This window comes from Xyrauchen texanus, chromosome 18 (assembly GCF_025860055.1).
Source record: "Xyrauchen texanus isolate HMW12.3.18 chromosome 18, RBS_HiC_50CHRs, whole genome shotgun sequence".
Taxonomy (NCBI): Eukaryota; Metazoa; Chordata; class Actinopteri; order Cypriniformes; family Catostomidae; genus Xyrauchen; species Xyrauchen texanus.
Window position 1 is genome coordinate 31346240 of NC_068293.1, and position 21244 is coordinate 31367483.

A 21244-nucleotide genomic window follows, 5' to 3' on the forward strand; every position below is an offset into this window, starting at 1 on the left:
GTGTGAGAGTACAGGCACATGCGCTATTTCCGAAATGCTCACAGCATGAGTCGGAGAGGTGCTTGAAACTGTATGAACAGTGTTTTGAAGTGGGGTGCATTCATCATTATGGGCACGTCGCCACATTCATAAAGCTTTCCGCCTTTAGCAGGGAGTTTCTTAGCTCGCGCATTGCATCTGTGATGTTTGCGTGCATAGCTGTTTGAAACTGTGTGGGTAGCTGTGTGTAGGGGTGCGTGCAATACGGCAGGCACACGCTACACTTAAAGCACTTCCCGCTTTTACTGGGGAAGCGTTTATAACTGTGGGAACAGTGCTTGTGTGTAGTGGTGCATACATGACAATAGGCACACGATCTACATTTTTGAGACATCCAGCCTGAGCTGGGGAGGTGTTTGGCACTGTTTGGACAGTATTGATATGTGGGAATGCGCACTTTAGTGTGGACATGTGAACCCTTAGTGACAAAGGCAGAAAATGACTCTTTTGGTGATTTCTGTGTGTCGCCGTGAAAACGGCGTTTGATTGCAGGTGAGCGAGTTTTATGACTGGCCCATTGACTGCTGTATAGACATTTCCAGCCGCCTGTAAGGGGACTGGGTAATGTTTTAAATGTTTGCGAGGAGCGGTCCGGCATTTGCGAGACGCGTACTCCCTCTCTTTCTTCCTGCTGCTAGGAAGACTTACGAGGCTTTGTGTTCAGGGTGATTCTGGGTCGAGGGCCTCGTTGCTCGTTGCTTTCTTCGGCCAGCGGAACGCGAGCGCCGTCGAGCGTCCTTTTCAGGTCTGCTCTTCGGCTGGGAGACAGGCGGCTCTGCCCTGGCTCGCTGCTGCTGCTGGGGCGATTTTTGAGATGAGCTGGAGCGCTTAGGCAGGAAGTGATGCATAGCTTGCGAATCCTTCCGCGCCTCAGTGAAGCGCTCCGTGAAATCTCTCACCGTAGGTCCGAACAGGCCGCTCGGAGTGACAGGTGCGTCAAGGAAGGGTGCCTTATCCGCGTCTTTCATCTCCGTTAGCGTTAGCCACAGATGGTGTTCAAGGACAATCAAATTAGCCATGGCCCGGCCAATGGATTGGGCGGTGGCCTTTGTGGCTCGCAGAGCTACGTCCGTAGCACTGCGCAGGTCCTTAAAAGCATCGGGTTCAGGTCCAGACTCGTCCATAGAGCGGAGAAGTTTGGCCTGAAACACTTGTAGAACCGCCATCGAATGCAGCGCTGACGCAGCTTGACCGGCGGTGGCGTATGCACGACCGGTGAGAGCTGATGTGGTTCTGCACGGCTTCGATGGGTGAGAAGCTCTGGCCTTCCATCCAGCGGTGGAGGGTGGGCATAGATGGTTGGCCACAGTCTCCTCTAGGGGCGGAGTTGCCTCGTAGCCTCTTTCTCTCGCGCCGTCCACTGAGGAGAGCGAAGAAGAGAAAGAAGGCTTTAGGCGAGCCGAGTGCGGGGCTTTCCACGACTTTGTGAGCTTGTCGTGCACCTCAGGGAAGAAAGGAGAGGGTCTCTGTCGGGGGGCCTGCCGGCGCCCCTGCAGGAACCACTCATCCAGCCGGCTGCGGGCGGGTTCTTCCGGAGAAGACCAGTCGAGCCCGAGGTCTTCCACGGCCTTAGACAGGATACAGACGATCTCCGAGTCCATGCTGGTGCCCGCGCTCGTGTCTGCTGATGCCGATGGCGCGGGGTCGAACGAGCCTGGCCAGTCGTCGGATGCAGCGTCAAGAGAGAGGCTGTCATCCTTTCCGTCGTCGTCCCCTGATGTGCCGAACGAGACGAGACCCACCGCTTTGTTGGAGGGATGCAGGTCCGCTCTCGCGAAATGGACCGGCGGCGGGGAGACATCTGGTAGCGGTGATGCCCGCGGGGACTGAGCCGGCGTGACATCACCGGAGTCGGGGTGCTCTGGCAGCCTCTGTGAGCGGCGCTTTTTCTTGCGCGGTTCGAACAGAGGTGGCAGCACGGGGCAGCCGGCTCGCTTGCGGTGAAAACGGCAAAGCGAGTGCGCAGCTCGGCGAGGCCCAAGGAGTCGCATCTGAATGAGTGCAGCTTCTGCGTGGTCCAGACCCAGGCAGCGAGTGCAGATGATGTGCCGATCTCCGTCGGAAAGAGGGCCTCTGCAAGAGGCGCAGGCTGAAGGCATTTGAAACAACGCCTGGAAAATAACTCTTTTACTCTTAAAAAGCGTCGCGGGGGCGAACGCTTGTTCAGTAAAGGATATGCGATGCGCGCCGGATGGCGTAGCAGAAGGCTTCGAAGGCGGCTGAAGATGCCGCCGTCCTCTCAGCAGTCCCGCTGTAAGCTTGTCCACGCCGGCAAAAGACTCCAAAAATCCGGAGGATCCAGCGAAGAGAAGGTCTTCGCTGAAGGAGATTAAATCTAAAAGAACTGGCATGACGGGACGTTCATTATATAGCCCTCATATGCTAATTTCAGCAGGCTCTGAGCGCTGAATGCGGGACGCGCCCCATTGGTCGCGCGTTCTAAGTCGCCCCGTCACTGGTTCGAGCAGTTGCCGCAGCAAAGCCAATGACCGAGCTGCCTCGCTCATCACTGTCTGCTGTGCAGCTGCAATGCGTTTTACATAAAGACTTCAATATTTCTCGAGAAACGGAGTTTTCCCATAGCGTAAGCTACTTACGCAATAGGAGAGACCTCTCGATAGGGAACTGTCACAGCATGCAAAATCAGAACATCATGCAAGTAACCATTAAGCAAGTTTATTAAACTCTTGAACGGCAAAACTTGAACACACACATTGAATTTTTCACCATATGATGTCAAAAACTTTAGACAACGTTACACAACTCACCATGCTCTCCGCCATGCTTGTCTCATTGTCAATAACTCCGCCCCTCACTTCAGGTTCTGGCGCTGGTGTTCTGAAACTGGGGTTCTGAAACTGGTGGTGCTGCCGGTCTGCAGCTGGATATGTCTCCCAATTCCAGCTTTTTATGAAATTCTATCTGGGTTGCCAGTCGCTGAAAACGACCATGAAAACGAACAATGATTTGGCAACATCTTCAGTTCAGCACTTAAAGGCAGTCTTTGCAAGTGGCAGCAAAATAAATCAGCCTTTAACTGCAAAGTCCTTAATGTTTGATTAATTATTGGACCTTCTGTGTAAATGCATTTATGTTCACATATTAAGCCTACTCTGGAAACAAACGAATGTCAAAAAGAACCCTTTCAAGATAAAAGATTACATTCCTTCTAACTGGCAACCCGCAGCTGCATGGGCTGGTCCTATGTGCGCTAGTCAGAATATACGGAGGCTGCTCTTACAAACTGACGTGTCGGGGAACGCTTCCAGTGATAAGGAGCCGCGCATAGAGGAGTTTTCCAAACTTTAAGAAGTATTTTGTCTTTTTCTTATTGTTGCGACGTGCGTTGTTTCAGCCAATGTTGTGTTGTCAAACTTCTCGAGACTCAGTTTCTGAAAGACTGAGTACCAGCTTTACTTCAAGGCAATTGTTGTCTTTTCTTTATCGGATTATATGCATGTCAATATAAGAACGATGAGATGAGATTCTCTTGCACTGGGCTGAAGTAAATGCTTCACTGTCATGGAATGTGGAAGCGCGAGCTTTTTTTTTTTTTTTTTTTTTTAAATCCCTAAATTTATTTACAGGTAATTGTGCTGAGCCTTCATATTTTGTGGGAAACAAAAAGCGATCTATTTTGACTGTCATAACCAAATCTGATTTGTAAAAATATTTATAAACTGACTGAGACCTTTTCTGAAGCGTTTTTATTTTGTTTTACTTATTATTATACTTATGGTTCTACCAAACTTTTGCACTTTTTTGCGGTGAGTGTCAAAATTCTAAACTTATTTTTAAAATTATTATTATTATTATTAATTTTAAGTAAGTTCAATCTTAGCGCGAATCGCATGAGGCTTTGCTGGGTTGTATCTACTGGCCTGAGTTTCAACTAAAGACTTCAAACATGAGGGGAAGGTACATGCTTGGTTTCACAGTTTTGTGTCTGTTGACATGGTCGGTTTATGTGTCAGAGAGCAGCCCGACAGATATACAAGCCAAGCTCGGGCTGATGTCCATAAGACAAGCAAGACTCGACAAATCAAGACATAGTCAGATCATTAGAACAGGATCATGGATCAGTGACCGACGCCAACAAATACTGGGAGATGAGGGCATAAACATTACCAGCAACGGACACTCCAGAATAGTCTTGACACAAAGGAGACCAGCACAGGGTGGGTCTAGGAATCCAATTCAGCAAGATAATGGAACACCTGCAGCCAGGGCCAGAGTATACCGAATGCCAAGCAGCACTGGTTCTCCAAATTTATTGGCCTCATTTGCTGGGAAGAACCGCCTGCTGGTCATTTCAGCACCTCATGACTCTGAAGGCTACTACAGATTGATGATGAGCCTTCTCAAACCAGAGGTTTACTGTGAGATGGCAGAGCGCCACATGCATCAGATTGTGATATTTCACCAGGAAGGGGAGATGGGTGGGAAAATCCGACGTATTACAAATGAAGGCAAAGTGATGGAAGAGCCTTTAGATACGGCCCTCATTCCCAGGCTCATGAACTTCCTTAAATTAGAGAAAGGGAAGTTTGGAATGGTCCTTCTTAAAAAGACCCTACAGGTGGAGGAGCGCTACCCATATCCTGTCAGACTGGAGGCCATGTACGATGTTATCGACCAGTCGCCTATGCGCAAAATGGAGAAATTGCGTCAAAAAGGCTTCGTGCAGAAGTGTAAAGGGGCTGGGGTTGAGGGTCAGGTGGTTGAGGGGGTCCCCAGCATCAGTCCCCAGGTTGATTTACCAATGGATAGGAGACCAGAGAGAAAAGAGGTGAGGAAACCCATCCGGAGACAGCCACAGGTGACAACTACAACTACACCAACTCTAACGAGACCAACAACCACTACCACCACCACAACTACCAAAGCAACTACCACCACCATAAGACCCACAACTACAACCAGCTCCACCACAACAACATCAACAAAACGGTCTGCCACAACCACTACACGGGCCACCACCACCACTCAGAGCACCACCAGAGTTTATACTACCCTGCAATGGATCCCAGCCCACAAGACCACTAATGAGCCCTACTATTACAACCATAAGGACAGATACAAGACCAAAAGCACCACCTCACCCACCACCATTTCTGCTTATTATAGCAAGGCAGACACAGGAAAATATGGCGATAACCGCACAGACAAAAAGGAATATGGTCGCAAACAAACCAATGTCATACCTACACAACACAAGCCTTCTAAAGTTAAGCCATCCAAGAAAAAGAATGGCAATAAGGGAATTAGTCATGCTTATGAGGATAAATACGATGTAGGAGAACCCACCGATGGTTATCCTGAAAAGGAGGAAGAGATTGTCCCCACCAAGAAAGGTAAGGGCAGGCTGGACAAGACTGATAAAAAGAAGAAAAAGGACAAGAGTGACAAGTTGTCAAAGAAGGACAAGGCAGAGAGGAGGGGAAAGGATGGAAAAGGGGGAAAGAAAAATGGTAAGAAAGATTTAAAGACCCCTGAGAAAGAAGAATATCCGAAACCAACAAAGAGACCACCACCGCCACCACCCAAAATAAATCTGGCAAACTTTTTGGACTATTTTGAAAGCAGAAGGAGACTAATTGTGAGTATTGAAAAGGATACACTGATCCTTGTCTTATTCAGACATGTGTAAATCTTTATTATATTCTTATTTACTGTTATTCTGTTTCAAACCCTTTACTGTAGTTGATTACTGTTCCAACGGAGGAAAACAACATGTATGTTCAGCAGAAGGATGAATACCTGGAACATGTGTGTGAGATGGCCATCAGAAAGATCTCCATCATCACCATCTTCGGCACTCTGACAAACAGCACCATGAAGATAGATCATTACCAACTTGGTAAGCCACTGTCTTCTTGTTGGACAGGAAAACTTAGAATGAGAATGAGTTTTAGTTACCTTGAGTTACCTTGAAAGTTACATATATAACTATCCAGCATGATATTATATGATGTAAACTCTACAGCTTTCATTTCATCCACAACATTTCTTTTTAAGTTAAGTTTATTTTTAAGTTCAAATAAGAAAACTGGAGAAAGTGTAACACTGGATAAGCCTCCTGTTTGCTTTTTCCCATTATTAGTGTTAAAGGGATTTAGACGTGCAAGGAGGAGGCTTGACAATATAAATAATAGTTTAATGAGAAACTTAAATGACACAAACACACACATGATGGTCAGCTGACTGTAAACTATCTCTCTCTTGTCGCACCACCTTCCGCAGTCAGCCTTTATCCCTCTCAGAGGCTTAATTAGCCTGATAAGGGACCGGATGTGTATAATCTTGAACCGGCCCGCCCTCTGCCCTGTCACATTCCTCCCTCATTCTCTCAGGCTGGGGAGCCCCCAGCATGAAGTACCCGGCACGATGCACGTAAAATTCGATAAAATTCTGCCTATAGGGAGCGATACAAAATGCGTCAAAACTCTGCAACTGTTTTATCAAGACAGTTAGAATTTGAAATTCATCTTCTTTGTTTCAAGTGCTGGCATATCCTTAAAATAATTATTTGATAAATCAACAAAAATGACTGCCAGCAGTCAATCAAGTTCCTGCAGCTAATAAGTTGTATTTGGAACGGCCAACATTATGAAATTTGGCATCCTTCAAAAGGTTGCCAAAAGTAGGTGGTTTACCAAATATTGTGAGGAATTGGCCACAAGGTGGCACTATAATAAGCTACTTCACGTTTTTGCTAATAACTCAGGAACCATACTGGCTAGAATAAAAATGAATCCTTCAGTGCCCACAAATTAAATGGTCATGTGGATTTCCATTTCCACATGAAAATCTTTCTACAAATTTTCAAAAAGGATTTTTTTTGACTTGCTGTTTGTAAGATTCTCACAAAAATTGGTTTGTATCATCTTGAGATTTACAAAATTTTGAAAAATAATAATATTCAAACTTAACCTCACATTCTGAGTTCTCATGCCAAATTCCAGATGCGAGGCAGCTCTATAACTTAAATCCTAGTTATGTAACTGTGATCAAAGGGTTAAAATATGACATCAAAACAACTGTGTCCACAGCATCCTCATGATTTAATCTTTCAAATTTGATTATTTTGGTCATCTTCTTGTCACATGCTTGGACCCTAATAATTGCCGCTTGTGGCTATATTGTGTTTTGCTTTCCTTAATCCCAAACAGCCACTGCTGAGAATCCACATCATATGTTGACATATGGACATTTAAACATAGGTAATGGGAGGTTCTCATCAAAACATTCCATCCATTCCTAGTTCCCACTGAGCCAAACTGAACTCTGGCCACCAGTGCAAATAGAACAACTGTTTCCTGTCTTTGAGAGCTTTCCTAGATTGTAAACTATGTATGATTGGTCCAAAGACGGACGTGCTTTGCTATGCTGGAGATTAAGATATTTTAATGATATGGCAAGCTAAATGTGCCTTTCATCTGACAGTCGGCACTCACTTGTGAGTTGGGGTAAAACTTTTCCTGACTATGACCTCACATGACATAGAACCTCACAGCAAAGGAACTTGGAGCTTAGCTTGTGAATGGAGTACTTGTTTAAGGAAATCTGCTAGATGAATCAAATAGAAGAGAGGGAGCAGACAGCACGTTATTCTCTCTAGTTCATTATCCAAGACATGGAAAAATATCTGTTTCTTTTATAGCTGATATTCTGACTGAATATTTTTAGCTCAACAAAAGCAGTAAATTCTTGACAGACTGGCAGGTTTTGTAGGGTGTGTAGTTAAAAGCATACATTGCTTTTTGTCTGGCAAGCACTTCCATGTAATTTCTGATGCACTGCTCCTGAATGAGGATAAAAGGAGGGAAGCCTATGGCATGAATTCAAAAATGGGTTTGTAAGTCCTCAAGTAGACACCTTTAAGATGCAAAAGACTTATATAATTGGAATAAATAAGGTTCACTCCCTAAGGCATGCTGTGATCATTCGGAGCAGATTTGTGACCTAAAGAGTTATATTTAATACTATGGGGTATAGCCTGTCTGTTTCGTATTCCGTTCTTTTTACTTGTTTTACAGTAAAAATATCTAAACATGTTAAAATGATACATTTGCAAAAATGTATAAGATAATTATTTATGTTCTCTAAAAACAAGTCATATTACATAATTTTGCTTCTCAAGTACATTTATCTTGTTTTAGGGATGATTCTTATACTTGAAAACAAGACAGAAAGATTGATTAAGAAAACTAAATTCAGTGTGAAAATAGAAACAGACAGGCTGTTCCCCCAAGTATTCAAATATACATTTCAGGTACAACTCTTGAGGTCACAAATCTGCTCTGAATTATCTCAGCATGCCTGAGGGAGTGAACATTCTTTATTTACTAGCTGTTTTCATTATAATTGCTACATCCACTAGTCAATTAAAACATTTAACTGACATGAATTCTACAGACATTCATGTCTGAATTCTACAGACATTAAGACCAAATGCAATGAATGAGTTTAAAGATGACCTATTCATCCAGACTGCCTCTGAGTCACTGCTTACACTTTTGTTCCACACACTCATCAGTCTGGTCTACATTGTTTATTTATGTGTGAGGGGTCCCTTTCACTGATTCACGGTGGAGAAATAGAATTAAAACAGGTGCTTGGATGATTTCACTGTCCACAAACACTTCCTTCTCTTAAAGGCAACAAAGTGAAGACAGAGCTCTCTGTGAAGGCATTTATCATATTTTGGGCATGTTTGGAGCATTTTCACGTTGCCAGCTCAGTCTGACTGGTTTCAGTGCACCAGTAGGCATCAGAGGTACTAGAAAAGGAAACGTGACTTTATGATCAGTGGTTTCTAAACCACAATTTAAGGTTCTATGCTGTGGCTATGGTAAGCACAGTAGCCCATATATAATTAGGAGCACTGCTGAGGCAAAACCTAATCTCTAATTTTTCATTTGTAATGCCTATAATGTTACTCAGCAGAAAGGGGATTTCTATCTATTTGTTTATATATTTTATATACAAGTTCCTAGTTGTAGTTTATATGAGGGTGTGTAAGTAGGGGTGTGTGAGCCTAAAGGCAGAACAGACTCCTCATTCAGTTTTGCCTTGACAGATTAGTAAAGAGCATGTTTGGAGAATACCATGCATGGTATTTAGAGGATGAAATGGTGTTTCACAGCTTTTATCTATTTAAAATGTCAGTGAATTGTAGTTCAAATGGGCCTCCAATGCTGAAAGTGGAGTCCTTTAATCTTCATGTTCTGTTTGGGGTCTGAGAGACATCAAGGCCATTTAATGCCTCAAAACATAATATCTAATTGATGATACTTCATTACTTTTCTTTCTCTTATGAATAATGATTATGAACAAGATGTTAACTTCATAAAAGACTTCAACTGCCTTTTATGAAATATGTTACATTACGTTTGAGGTCTCAGAGACCCTATAAAAAAAGATGAATAAATGCAATGAATTTTCATAGGCTAACATTCTCTGATAGGTATGCAAACTCTTTTGACAGTTGTTTATTTTTATTTGTATTACTGTATTGTTATACAGTGTATCACATTTATGAAATGCATATTTTGCAAAACAAGAGATGGTTACAGTAATGTAAGCCTACTGGGTTTGGATTAAGTCAGAGGAACATAAAAATAATTGTTATTGTAGTTATTATAAATGCAATTAATTTAAAAGTAAAATAAAGTTTCATTTTAAAATGACTACTATTATTTTTATGCATACAGCGATTAATGGGAGCCTAAGTCAATCTCAACAGAACATGAGGGTTAAAAATTCTCTTTTATTACACAGAATGTGCACTGGAAATCAGAGTGAGAAATTGTCTTGCAGAAGGAAAACAAAAAAGTGTTAAATACTTTGGGTCAGTCTAGTCATCCCGTGCTCTCTCACACACCCACAAAGTGTCCGCAGAGCAAAAGCGGATCTTTCATATGAGTTGTTCTGTTTTTATCTGGCTCGTTAAGTGCAGAGGAAGCCATGCTCTCGAAAAAAAAAAACACAAGGCCCCACAGCACTTCATACTGTATGCTATGAGAGACACGCATGTGTCTTTGAAGTGCAGTCAAAACAAAGCTAGTAGACTGTAGAGCCATGCTGTAATCTTCTACATTGATCTCTCTGGTTGGTTGATCAGACTGTGGTGTGTTGTCTTTGCAGAGAATGACAAACCCATGAAAGGTCTGAGACAGGAGGATTTGGAGAACAAGAATCTCATCACAGAACTGAGGAAAGAGTATGGAATGACCTATAGTGATTTCTTTATGGTTCTTACAGATCTGGACATGAAAGGGAAGGTAAAAATTCACATTTGAAACACTAATATGATTGTTGTCAGGGATGTGCATGGCAAGGATTGCTTTATTCCATCTTTCAATATGTTTTTGTGTGTGTGTGTGTGTGTGTGTGTGTGTGTGTGTGTGTGTGTGTGTGTGTGTGTGTGTGTGTGTGTGTGTGTGTGTGTGTGTGTGTGTGTGTGTGTTATAGTTAAGGGACTGGTTTTTGAAAAGAATGCATATGGTGTTAACCGTGATTTTGCCAAGTACTACATGTTCCTGAATCATCATTCTTATCCACACTTTGTATTCCCGCTAATTTTAGGGGTTGTTAAAGTGATAGAGTTTGGACTATATCTGATATTAGTGTATGGTTGTTTTGACATCCTACTTGGTGAAATCACAGGCACCAGTCATGCACCCCAACCAACACCCACTTTATAATGTGTGCTACACCCCTGATATCAAGAAATCTTGTTTAACAGATCATACATTACATTTTTAAAGCTTTTTTCCACTGTACGTTTTAGTGACATGTGAGGTGTGCCAGTATAAAACCAAGTCCTGTTTGCAGACCTCTAGAATAAACAAAGACGGCACTGTGCAGTCAGGCAGTGAATAGGGACAGAGAGTAAAATCTATTTAAAAATCCTCAGAGCTGTAGCTGGTCAGAATAAGAACAAATACTGCATTATTGTTACTTAGCATGTAGCATTTAGACTGAATTCAGGTGATACATTTACATTATATTGGACTGCTGTTTTGAAGTACATTCTTGCTTGACAGGCATATTTGTTGTGGTTTGCAGAAAGAATGCCAAGAATTCTTCACCGCTCTGTCGATTTGCACACTTAATTTTAGGTTCAGCATTCTTGACTGCTCAAAATGCATTTAGGGTATCCCTTTACAAGTGAAGGCATTCAGTTTAACCTTCTCTATGAGACTTGTAGGTTTTTCTAAGTTTGTAACTTTTTTTTTATTATTATTATTTCCAGCAATACTATGAAGTGCCAATTGCAATGAAAGCTGTGTTTGACTATGTCGACACGTTTTTGTCACGCATCAGAGAAATGGAACAACAGAAACGTGATGGAGTGACTTGTAAGAAAGAAGACAAGCCAAGATCATTAGAGAACTTCCTTTCCAGGTATCTCAGAACATTTTTCATTGAAATGGTGCTGGTTCCCATGCCAGAACAAACATGCTCATCACAGTCCTTGTTTACATGTCTTACTCCTTTGAAAAAAGTTACCATCTAAAAAAAAATGTAACGTCTTTTTGCCATCACAAACTGGCTTTAATGTAATGGCCAGAGTTTATGTCAATATTAAATAATCAATACACACATAATATTTGTAAACAAAATCTTTTCATCTCAGATGGACAGGGAAAATAAAGTGGCTGCAGTAGCATTAAAAAAGGAACAGTGTGTTCGTCTACTGGCTACATATGCATTTCAAGTGTATACAGTTTTGTTGATTCTAATGGGAGCAATTGAGTTTTAATTGTGCCAGTCAATCATTCAGTGCACAATCTATTTTTCAGCATGCTCTCTTGAACATTACATGACTGTGGCAACATTTTTGCCAAAAGATACGGCTTGCTTCATAACACATTTTGCCAGTAGTGATGTTTTTTTAATGATGTTCAAAAAAATCTGAAGCCTTAGTACAATTGTAAAGATGAAGGTTGACATCAGTTACTCTAAAAAAAGTAATGAATTACTAACTACTAATTACATCTTCTACAGTGTAATTGAATTGTCTTGTGAGGGGCCCAAAATCGAGTGAATACATTCGTTATCAGATGATATATTTAAGGTGAATATTAGATGCTTTTAATTAGTAAAAACCTACCTCCCTAAACTAAAACTTTATCCTAAACCTAACCAAATGAGTTCTAAAAGCAAATGAGTGGTGAACAAAACAGACATCCTTAACCAAAGCCTAAACCTAACCAATATTATCCTAAAGGTAAATGAAAGGGGAAAAAACAGGCATCCTTACCCTTAACCAACATCTAAACCTAACTGACATTATCATAAAAGTAAATGTGTCATGAAAAGCACAATTTCTGATGCAACCACGACATTTTGTTTTGCTTGTATAACACTTTTGATTCACGTGTCAGCTTGTTTGCTTGGCTGGGCAGTCTTCCGAGTCTAAAGTTCAACACTATCAGGTGAGCTACCGTGGAAGCTAATCACATTGGGATACATGTGTAAATGTACTGTAGGTGGGTCTGTAATACAAGCATTAAAATGTGTAATTTTTTAAATGATGCATTAGAGTAAAAGTGTTTTGATAGCATAGCAATGTTTGAGTAAAAGTGTGCAAAATAAATGTTTAAAAAGTCATAATCAGTCATTGTAGTCAGGATTTGTGTGAAACTAAATAAAACGCCCAGTTGTAGAGTTAGCACCTTTTAGTTTTATTTTCACCATGAAACTGTTGCGAAACGTAGAACGCTGCACATAAAAGTCAGTTTGCAAAAGTGTAGTTATAGTAATGTTCATTCTTCGAGACTAGGTTGCAGCCAGCTTTCCAGCTCAAAACCACCTTTTCTTTGGAATAATCACACAAGAACAGATTGGGCCAAGGCTCTGGCATTCTGTTGGTGACAAATAGGTGTCAGAGCCCTCATGAGATTAAATTATTCAAACAAGATACCTCCTACCCCCAGATAACACTGTTTTATCCCTTTTATGTCTGTTTTTGCCCTTGCCCTTTTTGGATGCATACTTTTCTTTAAACTTGTCTGCCTTAAAAGTAATGTATAAAATGTTCAATATATGATTGCATTTAATCAGGCAGATAAATATAAAAAAACAGATAAAAAACATTTTCAAATATGACATAGTTTCATTGCATTCCTTTGGTAGAAAACAGACCTATTGTTGTCTTAATATTCTGGTTATGATTTTGGTCTGGGTGATCCTAGGTTTCGGTGGAGACGGAGGTTGTTTGTCATATCTGCGCCAGATGATGAGGAATGGGCATATCAGCAACAGCTCTATGCATTGACCAGCCAGGCATGCAATCTAGGTAAGCATGATATTCACTAAACCATAGGATTTAATTGAAAGGGATTTTCAATAGCAATTCTAAAGCGTTTGCTGTACAGAGTATACTGTAGCTATTCTTCGAGAACTCATGCAATCCTCAGTTGGGTTTAAAGACAGATTTAATTTTTACCCTGCTGCATTTTGCATGTTTCTCTCACATGCCTCAAGTTTGCCAAGATTATACCTGTGTGATGTATGAAAAGCACTGTCACTGATTTTCTCTTGTCAGCCAGGGCAGATTGAAATCAGGCCATTGTTGCTGTAGGCCTCAGAAACTCAGTTAAGGATTAGGGTTTTACTTAGCATTATTCCCATGAACAATGTGTCTTCCCAATGATCCTTGCAATCAGAAATGTTTCCCACAAAATAGGCTTGCCAGTTTGTATCTTGTCCCAGAAATCTTGACAAACATATAATTCATAAAGCTAAGCATTAATTCATCATTATGACAAGCGCTTGTGTAGCTCCCTCATTCTAATAATTTACAGCTTTGTACATTTGGTGGATTTGACTGATATAATGCCCTTTATATTGGTAGTGGTTTACTAGACCCCAGCCAGGGACCACACTTGGAACTGCTGTTTTGAAGCATTTTCCACATGGAATGGCAATGGAGATCACAAAGAGATGATCCCAGTGGTGGTAGTGTCAGGATAAATGTGCTGATTCTGCTAGTAGTATTAACATTCAGATGTTCTGTCACTTGATCTCTGCAGTGTGTTAAAATAAAAGCAATCATTTTGCCAGTAGTGATGTTTTTTTAATGATGTTCAAAAAATCTGAAGCCTTGGTACAATTGTAATGATGAAGGTTGACATCAGTTATTCTAAAAAAAAGAATTACTAACTACTAATTACATCTTCTACAGTGTAATTAGATTCCTGAAATGTCTTTGTTACAAAGAGGGAAGTCACAGGAGCAGGATCTAAACGCAGCTTAAAAGTCTTTAATAAGATAAAAAAAAAAAAAGTACAGATTTACAGGGTAAACACAGGAAAAAAGAAACGATGCACGATGGGAAAAACGCTGGAACAGAGAAAACATGAAGGATGGGAACTGGATACACAGAGGGTCAAAACACATAGCAGACAACAGTAAATCCTGACATAGCCCCCCTCTAAGGAGCGGATTCTAGACGCTCCAGAAACAAAGCGAAAAACAAATTGTCCATGGGGTGTGGGGGAAAAAGGGGAAACAGGCAGTTCAAGGGGGCACAAGAGGCAAGAGGATGAGAGGAACAGGGCAAAGACAAGGAGGCAGGGCCACTATGGAGCCAGAGACCAGTGAGACCAGAATAGATCAGGTGGACGGCCAGGAGGCCAGAGCAGATCAGGCGGACGGCCAGGAGACTCATAAGACCAGAGCAGATCAGGTGGATGGCCAGAAGACCGAGGAGACCACAGTATATCAGGTGGATGGCCAGGAGACCAAGGATACAATAGCAGATCAGTTGGACAGCCATGAGACCCAGAAGATCACCTCAGAGTAGGAACTGTATCAGGAGGCCTGGTTGGTGGCCACAGGGCTGAAACAGGGTCAGGAGTCCTGGGTGGCGACTACAGACTAGAGACTGAAGCCGTGGCAGGCTCGAGGAGCGAAGCCGTAGAAGCGGAGCCATGGCAGGCTCGAGGCTTAGAGTCCAGGATGACTGGGAAACGACCTCAGTGTTCGTGAACATGAGCAGAGTCTCCGGTACGACCTCTGCGGTCGTGAACATGGGCATACTCTTGGGAACAACCTCTGTGGCTGTGAACACTGGCAGAGACTTGGAAACAACCTCTCCTCCGGGAGGCCAAGTTGGCAGCGCAGACTCTGTTATGGACGAGGCTGGCAACGCAGGCTCTGTGACGGACGAGGCTGGCAACGCAGGCTCTGGGACGGACAAAGCTTACAGTTTGTTGGCCGTGGCAGGCGTGGGCTTTGGCTCGTTGGCCGTGGCATGCGTGGCCATTGGCTCGGTGGCCGTTGCAGGCATGGGCGTTGGCTCGTTGGCTGTGGTAGGCGTTGGCTCATTGGCTCGTTGACTGTGGCAGGCGTGGGCGTTGGCCGTGGCAGGCAGGAGTACTGACAAACTGTGAGGAAAGGTCTTCTTGACCCTATGCACCAATATCAGTGGTGGATAATTCAGCTTGGAGACAAGGGCCAAGAAGGGCTTCAAGCAGGGTGCTGCGGAAGGTAAGGTTATGACATGGTGTGGAACCAACTCAGACATGATTGGGACATGATGTGGAGCAGACTCAGACTTGACAGGTGCATGGAGTGGAGCAGGCTGTGGTGTTGCTGTGACATGGCATGGAGCAGGCTGTGGTGTTGCTGTGACATGGCATGGAGCAGACTCAGGCGTGGCTGTATAGCAGACTGAGGTGTGGTTGTAATATGGCGTGGAGCGGACTTCGAAACCGGAATCGGGATAAATTGAGGAGGATTTGCTGAAGCGAATATCTCTAATATCAACTCAACATATGCTTCCCACGTGTAGTCTCCGGTCGCCGGCAACTCCCTCCACTGGTGTGCAATGAGTCCGATAGAGTACATGGACTTCAGGGTAGAATCGGAAAAGTCCTGGCAAGGACACAAAACAGACGGAAAGATTAAAGGATGGGTAAGTTCACTCGGAACAGCCAAATGAAGGGCACTGGTAGATCCATTTCGGTGAAGTCAGTTGTTCTGGGAGAGGGAGGAGGTCATAGGAGCAGGATCTAAACGCATCTTAAAAGTCTTTAATAAGATATACAAAGTACAGCTTAATGGGGTAAACACAGGAACAAAAGAAACATCCACAATGGGAAAAAAACTGGAACAGAGAAAACATGAACGATGGGAACTCTTTACACAGAAGGTCAAAAACATAGCAGACAACAGTGCATCGTGACAGTCTGAAAAGGAATTGCATTACATATTACTAATTACAGTACTTTCTAAAACCCTAATCAACCTCGACTAGATGAAAAATATAAGGATAGACATGAAATTGTTCTTTTAATTTTTTCAAATAAAGCACATCAAATCAAATACATTATACATGAACTGGCCAAATAATTTAAGGGAGCTGCATTAAATTAGAAAACATACATTTTAACATTAGACCTTAAATTTCGATTTTAAATTCACTACTGTTTTATATTGTTCTATAGTCTATACAGTATTTAACACCATTACATCAGAGGTAACTTTAAGAGTAATCCCGTACTTTACTTTTTCAATGAAAAAGTTATTTAATTACAGTATTAATTACTTAGTAATTCATTACACACAACACTGGTTGACATGAATAAATAACAAATTATTGTCTTTCCATTTAAGATGACGTGTATTACCACAGTGTTTTTTTATTTGGCTGTCAACTTCAAACGTACAGTAAATTGCAAAGTCTTGATGAGAAACAGCTCTGTTTATTAATTTATCCCCTACAAATCCCAATAAATATAACCTGTATTTTAATGAGAACAACATAAATGTCAACATTACAAATCACAGGATGTTTAGATGTATTTGGTCTGTTTCTCTCTAACCTATAAATTATCAATGTATCGGTTTATTTGCAGGTCTTCGCCATGTGTCAATTCTGAAGCTTGTAGGGAAAGAGCTGGCAGACATGGGTGGAGTGTTGGAACTTTACCCCATCAATGGTAAGACTCCTGCCACTGAAATATGCTAAAAAAGCTAGACTTAAAATGTGGTGTAGACTTTGTGGAAGCCCTATTAACTGGCAGGCAATTGCCAACATTGGTAGCAATGGTGTATGAGCCAATTTGAAATACCAAATTGCTTTGTTGCTTAATAATTCAGCTTATAGCAGTCTTTGTAAATGTAAAAAACAGATTTAGCAGCTGTAGTTAACAAATGCTTAAAGCTGAAGTGTGTAATTTTTGTGCCTCTAATGTCACCAAACAGAATTGCTATTGCTTTCAGACAGGTTTCCTGATTATTTACATTTATTCATTTGGCAGACGCTTTTATCCAAAGTGACTACAAAAGAGGAATGATGCATCAGAAGCGATTCATCATTAGCAAAAAGTGCTGCATTACAAAGTTTCACTAGCATCAGTATAGAAGTATCCAAGACAGATTAGAGTACAACAAGAATATATATATATTTTTTTTCAATGATTTACAGTATCTGTCATTGGTCAAACAAACAGATAGTCCCACCCCAAGCTCATGCCATAGATATATTCACAAATGTGTCATACAGGGGGCGTGATTTAGAGCAGGGAAAGCAAGGCCCTATTACCATAATTGCCCAATCATTCCCTTGAGAATAATGGGGAGAAATATCCAATACAATTGGATATTTTACAATACAATACAATATTTTAACAATGAAACATGATGAAAAGTCGTTTTAACAAAGCCAAAAAACTTCTAACTTTTATCGCCCGCCAACTGGAAAAATAGAGGCATAAAGTAGAGTGCTGTGGCTGCAGTTGGCCATTTGCTGGATGCATGGTTTTAGAAGTGGTTGGGAAACAGCAGACCAGATTCAAAACTTTATCGATCCTCATATCATTACAACAGTGGTTCCCACAGAAAGCATTATGATGAGTTAACACCAGAAAACATGACCTGAAATATTTGACATGAAAAGAGTGGAGAACTGCTTACATTGGTTTTCATGATTTAATGAATTAAACATTTCTCTGGGGATATATTTCTCTATTTCTCACTCCTGGGAATATATGCTTGTCTCTATTAGCACTTTTTTTTACTGCCAAACAAACTACTTATTAAGTAGAAATGATTAGCAAAACTGATTGTGTTTTAAGTCTAATTATTGTTAAATTGCAAATTGCTAGGTGTTATTTTTCATGTTTAATCAATTATATTTCCTCTCTCATTATTGAATCCAATTATTTGCATCTTGTTCACAGTTTTATTGTAAGGCTAACAAAATGTACAAGATAATTGCCTTATAAACTCATAAGCCTACTTGCATTGTCAGCTGAGGCCATACATTTTCATTTTTAAATAATGAAGTGTCTTCCATTGAACTCATATCAGCTATATCACTGGTTTCACTTCTTAATATTTGAGCTATTTTTATGTGTTCAATAATTTCATTAATCATCAATCATATTAAAAGGTAAAAATAAAAGTGTTGATGATAAACAAAGCAGTTAAAAATGTTTTAGATACAATCGAATGATGGAATGTGACAATCATAAACATAAACGTCTTTCTTGAGGTGGCCTGGATCTGCTGTATGGCTCAACAGATTGCAGCCACAACTTTCTTCTTTTGACGGCTGGCGGGCGATTGAAAATCACTTCCAAATTTTTGTGCTTTGTTTGAAGTGCAGAAAACTACACAACAGATTTTTGTCTTGTTTTTCATTGTTAAAATAGCCAAATCTATTGGATATTTCTCCCCATTTTCCTCATATGAATGTAGGGAGTAACTATGGGCGGAGCCTTTTTGCCGACTGTATCTGTCGGTTGAGCCAATGTTGTTGTGTTGGGCTGATTGGCATATTCAAACAAAAACAGCAATGTTTTCATAGCACCACAGAGCCACAGTGTTTACACAGTTTTGGGAAATCAACCTAAGAATGGCTTATTTATAGTTGTCTCTGCATATTAAGCTGCAAGATGAGAAAGTATTTAACATGGAAACAAATACACACATCGCGTTTAGGCAAACTCCTCTTGATGAATGTGTACAGAACATGCTGTTTTTTGCAATATGACAATGTACATGCAGCTCTTAGAGCAGCCAGATGTCTAGTTGGTGTGTCAGGAGTTAATTAAAGCAAATATATGATGTGCTTATGAGTGTGTTGTTGTGTTGACATTAGTTGTTTTTTTTAGGTGTCAGTGAAAAGCAGCAAATAGCCTTCTTAATTCAGGCCCCTCCCTGCTTGAATCAGTCTCTCCAGCCCAGCAGGGCTCAGAAATGACCAAACACTTCCTACTGGAATAATATTTTGCAGGATAGAAATGAAAAAGGCCTCAGGTGTTTACATATTTTCCATCTTTGTTGAAACTTCAGGCAACTTTCCATTAAGGATGTGCGAGACTAGTTGACTTAGACAGTGCTGATGCTGCTAATGTTACATTTTCTGAACCGAACTGGCTTTTTTGAATGTAGGATAATCGCCTCAGGTGATTCAAGTCCTGTCTTTCACTGGGCCATGCTGACATATTAATTTTGCTCATCAAAAAGTTATGCTTACATAAAGTAACCTAGAAAATGACTATTTTAGGCTAGGTATGTCATTTTTCCCCAAATTATTTTCCCCCTACTGATCCAGAAGTGTTTTTTCAACGATGTGCCAACTGCTTAACTGGTTAAACTAAATGGATGGATGGATGGAAAGTAATGTCTGAATAATTTGGAATATCAACAAAACAAACTGGTTGATATTCCAATGAAGAACAAACAAAGTTCTATTTTAAAATATATTTTGCATTACATGCTAAATAGTCATCTATCAAATAATGTGAAAGTTCAGCATCCTGTTTATTATATCAGTAGTAAGTCATGGGGACACACAAATGGCAGTTTCCTGAGAACGTCAGGAATATTCATAAGTAAATGTATGTGCTTCAGGAACTGCAACAGTGGAGCGTGAAGGAATATCTGCAACTCTAGTGAGGGACATCAGAAACTATTTCCAGATCAGCCCTGAGTACTTCTCCATGCTGTTAGTGGGGAAAGACGGAAACGTCAAGTCCTGGTACCCGTCCCCCATGTGGTCCATGGCCATCATCTATGACCTGATCGACTCTATGCAGCTCCGCAGACAGGAAATGGCCATCCAGCAGTCTCTAGGCATGCGCTGCCCGGAAGATGAGTATGGTGGCTATGGTTACCATGAGGGTTACCAGGATGGCTATCATCAGGGTTATTAGGGCTAACCTGTGATCCCTGCAAAAGGTTTTACAGTTTCCATAAAAGAGTTTCATGTTAGAGATAACTCATAAAACATTTACCTGGTTTTGTAATAATTCACTTGTTTAAAGATACCTCTCCTTTGCGATAGGTCTAAGATCTCTTTCACATCTATGGACATAATCTTTTGTAGATAAAAGACATTAACAAAAAGATTTTATTTATTGGAAGTTTTCTGTTTACTAAGTGATTGTTTTAAAAGTCACATCATGCATTCCTTTTTTAAACCATGGATTTGTTTTTCTTTGTTGTAAAGAGCACTGTTGCCATATGGTGTATATCTTATATATAAACATACAAGTTGTGCTTGAATTTCATTAAAGATATATTACCATGCCTTTGCACTTTGGATACAATATGCTCCACATATTGCAAGTCATCATATAAAATCTATTCTCTGCTAGACTAACGTATATTACACCTCGAATTTATCTTTAAATGCTTTGTGATCCCAGATGGCTTCTTTTTATTATTATTTTCTCCATTTGTTTAAGGCACTGTGTTGTAACGTAAACAATCTAACATTTTCTGAAGGAATTCTAGATAAACTGTTACGATAGATACATTTTTTTTTTTTTTTTTTTTTTTGGCTTTATCCCCCTCTGCTGGTCAGTAATACATTGGCAGTTGCCAAAACATTTTAGTTGTCAAGTCATTTTTGTTTGTATAGCGCTTTTCACAACACACATCGTTTCCAAGCAGCTTTACAGGATATCATGCATTAACCAAAAAATAAAACCGAAAATGTAATATCTATAAAGTCTTAAAGTGATCACAGTGTAGTTTAATCAAATATGATTGTAAATTGAGTATTAAATTATATAATTAAATAATTGTATTTCGAACTCTAGTGAGCAAACAGAAGGTGACTGTGGCAAGGAACACAAACCTCCATAAGATGTTGGTTAATGGGGAAATAATTACCTTGTAAGAACACTGTGGTGGCCAGTTCCCATCTGGCTAAACACGAATATAATGCCAATAT

The 21244-nt window shown here is 40.8% G+C and overlaps 1 protein-coding gene across 1 annotated transcript; it reads left to right on the forward strand.

The window, feature by feature from the left end:
- Positions 1 to 3280: 3280 nt before the first annotated feature.
- LOC127659346 (coiled-coil domain-containing protein 80-like) lies at positions 3281 to 21007 on the forward strand. Its single transcript, XM_052149125.1, has 7 exons — positions 3281 to 5638; positions 5743 to 5899; positions 10189 to 10325; positions 11300 to 11451; positions 13245 to 13348; positions 16914 to 16997; positions 19918 to 21007. The coding sequence occupies exons 1-7, from the start codon at positions 3947 to 3949 to the stop codon at positions 20217 to 20219; spliced, it is 2628 nt and encodes an 875-aa protein (XP_052005085.1). The 5' UTR covers positions 3281 to 3946; the 3' UTR covers positions 20220 to 21007.
- Positions 21008 to 21244: the final 237 nt, after the last annotated feature.

Bases quoted from the DNA above. Each gene is read 5' to 3' on its own strand.
- LOC127659346 (XM_052149125.1), top strand. From the start codon at position 3,947: ATGAGGGGAAGGTACATGCTTGGTTTCACAGTTTTGTGTCTGTTGACA. The intron at 5,900-10,188 runs GTAAGCCACTGT...TTGTCTTTGCAG, and splicing joins GATAGATCATTACCAACTTG to AGAATGACAAACCCATGAAA. The intron at 10,326-11,299 runs GTAAAAATTCAC...TATTATTTCCAG, and splicing joins ATCTGGACATGAAAGGGAAG to CAATACTATGAAGTGCCAAT.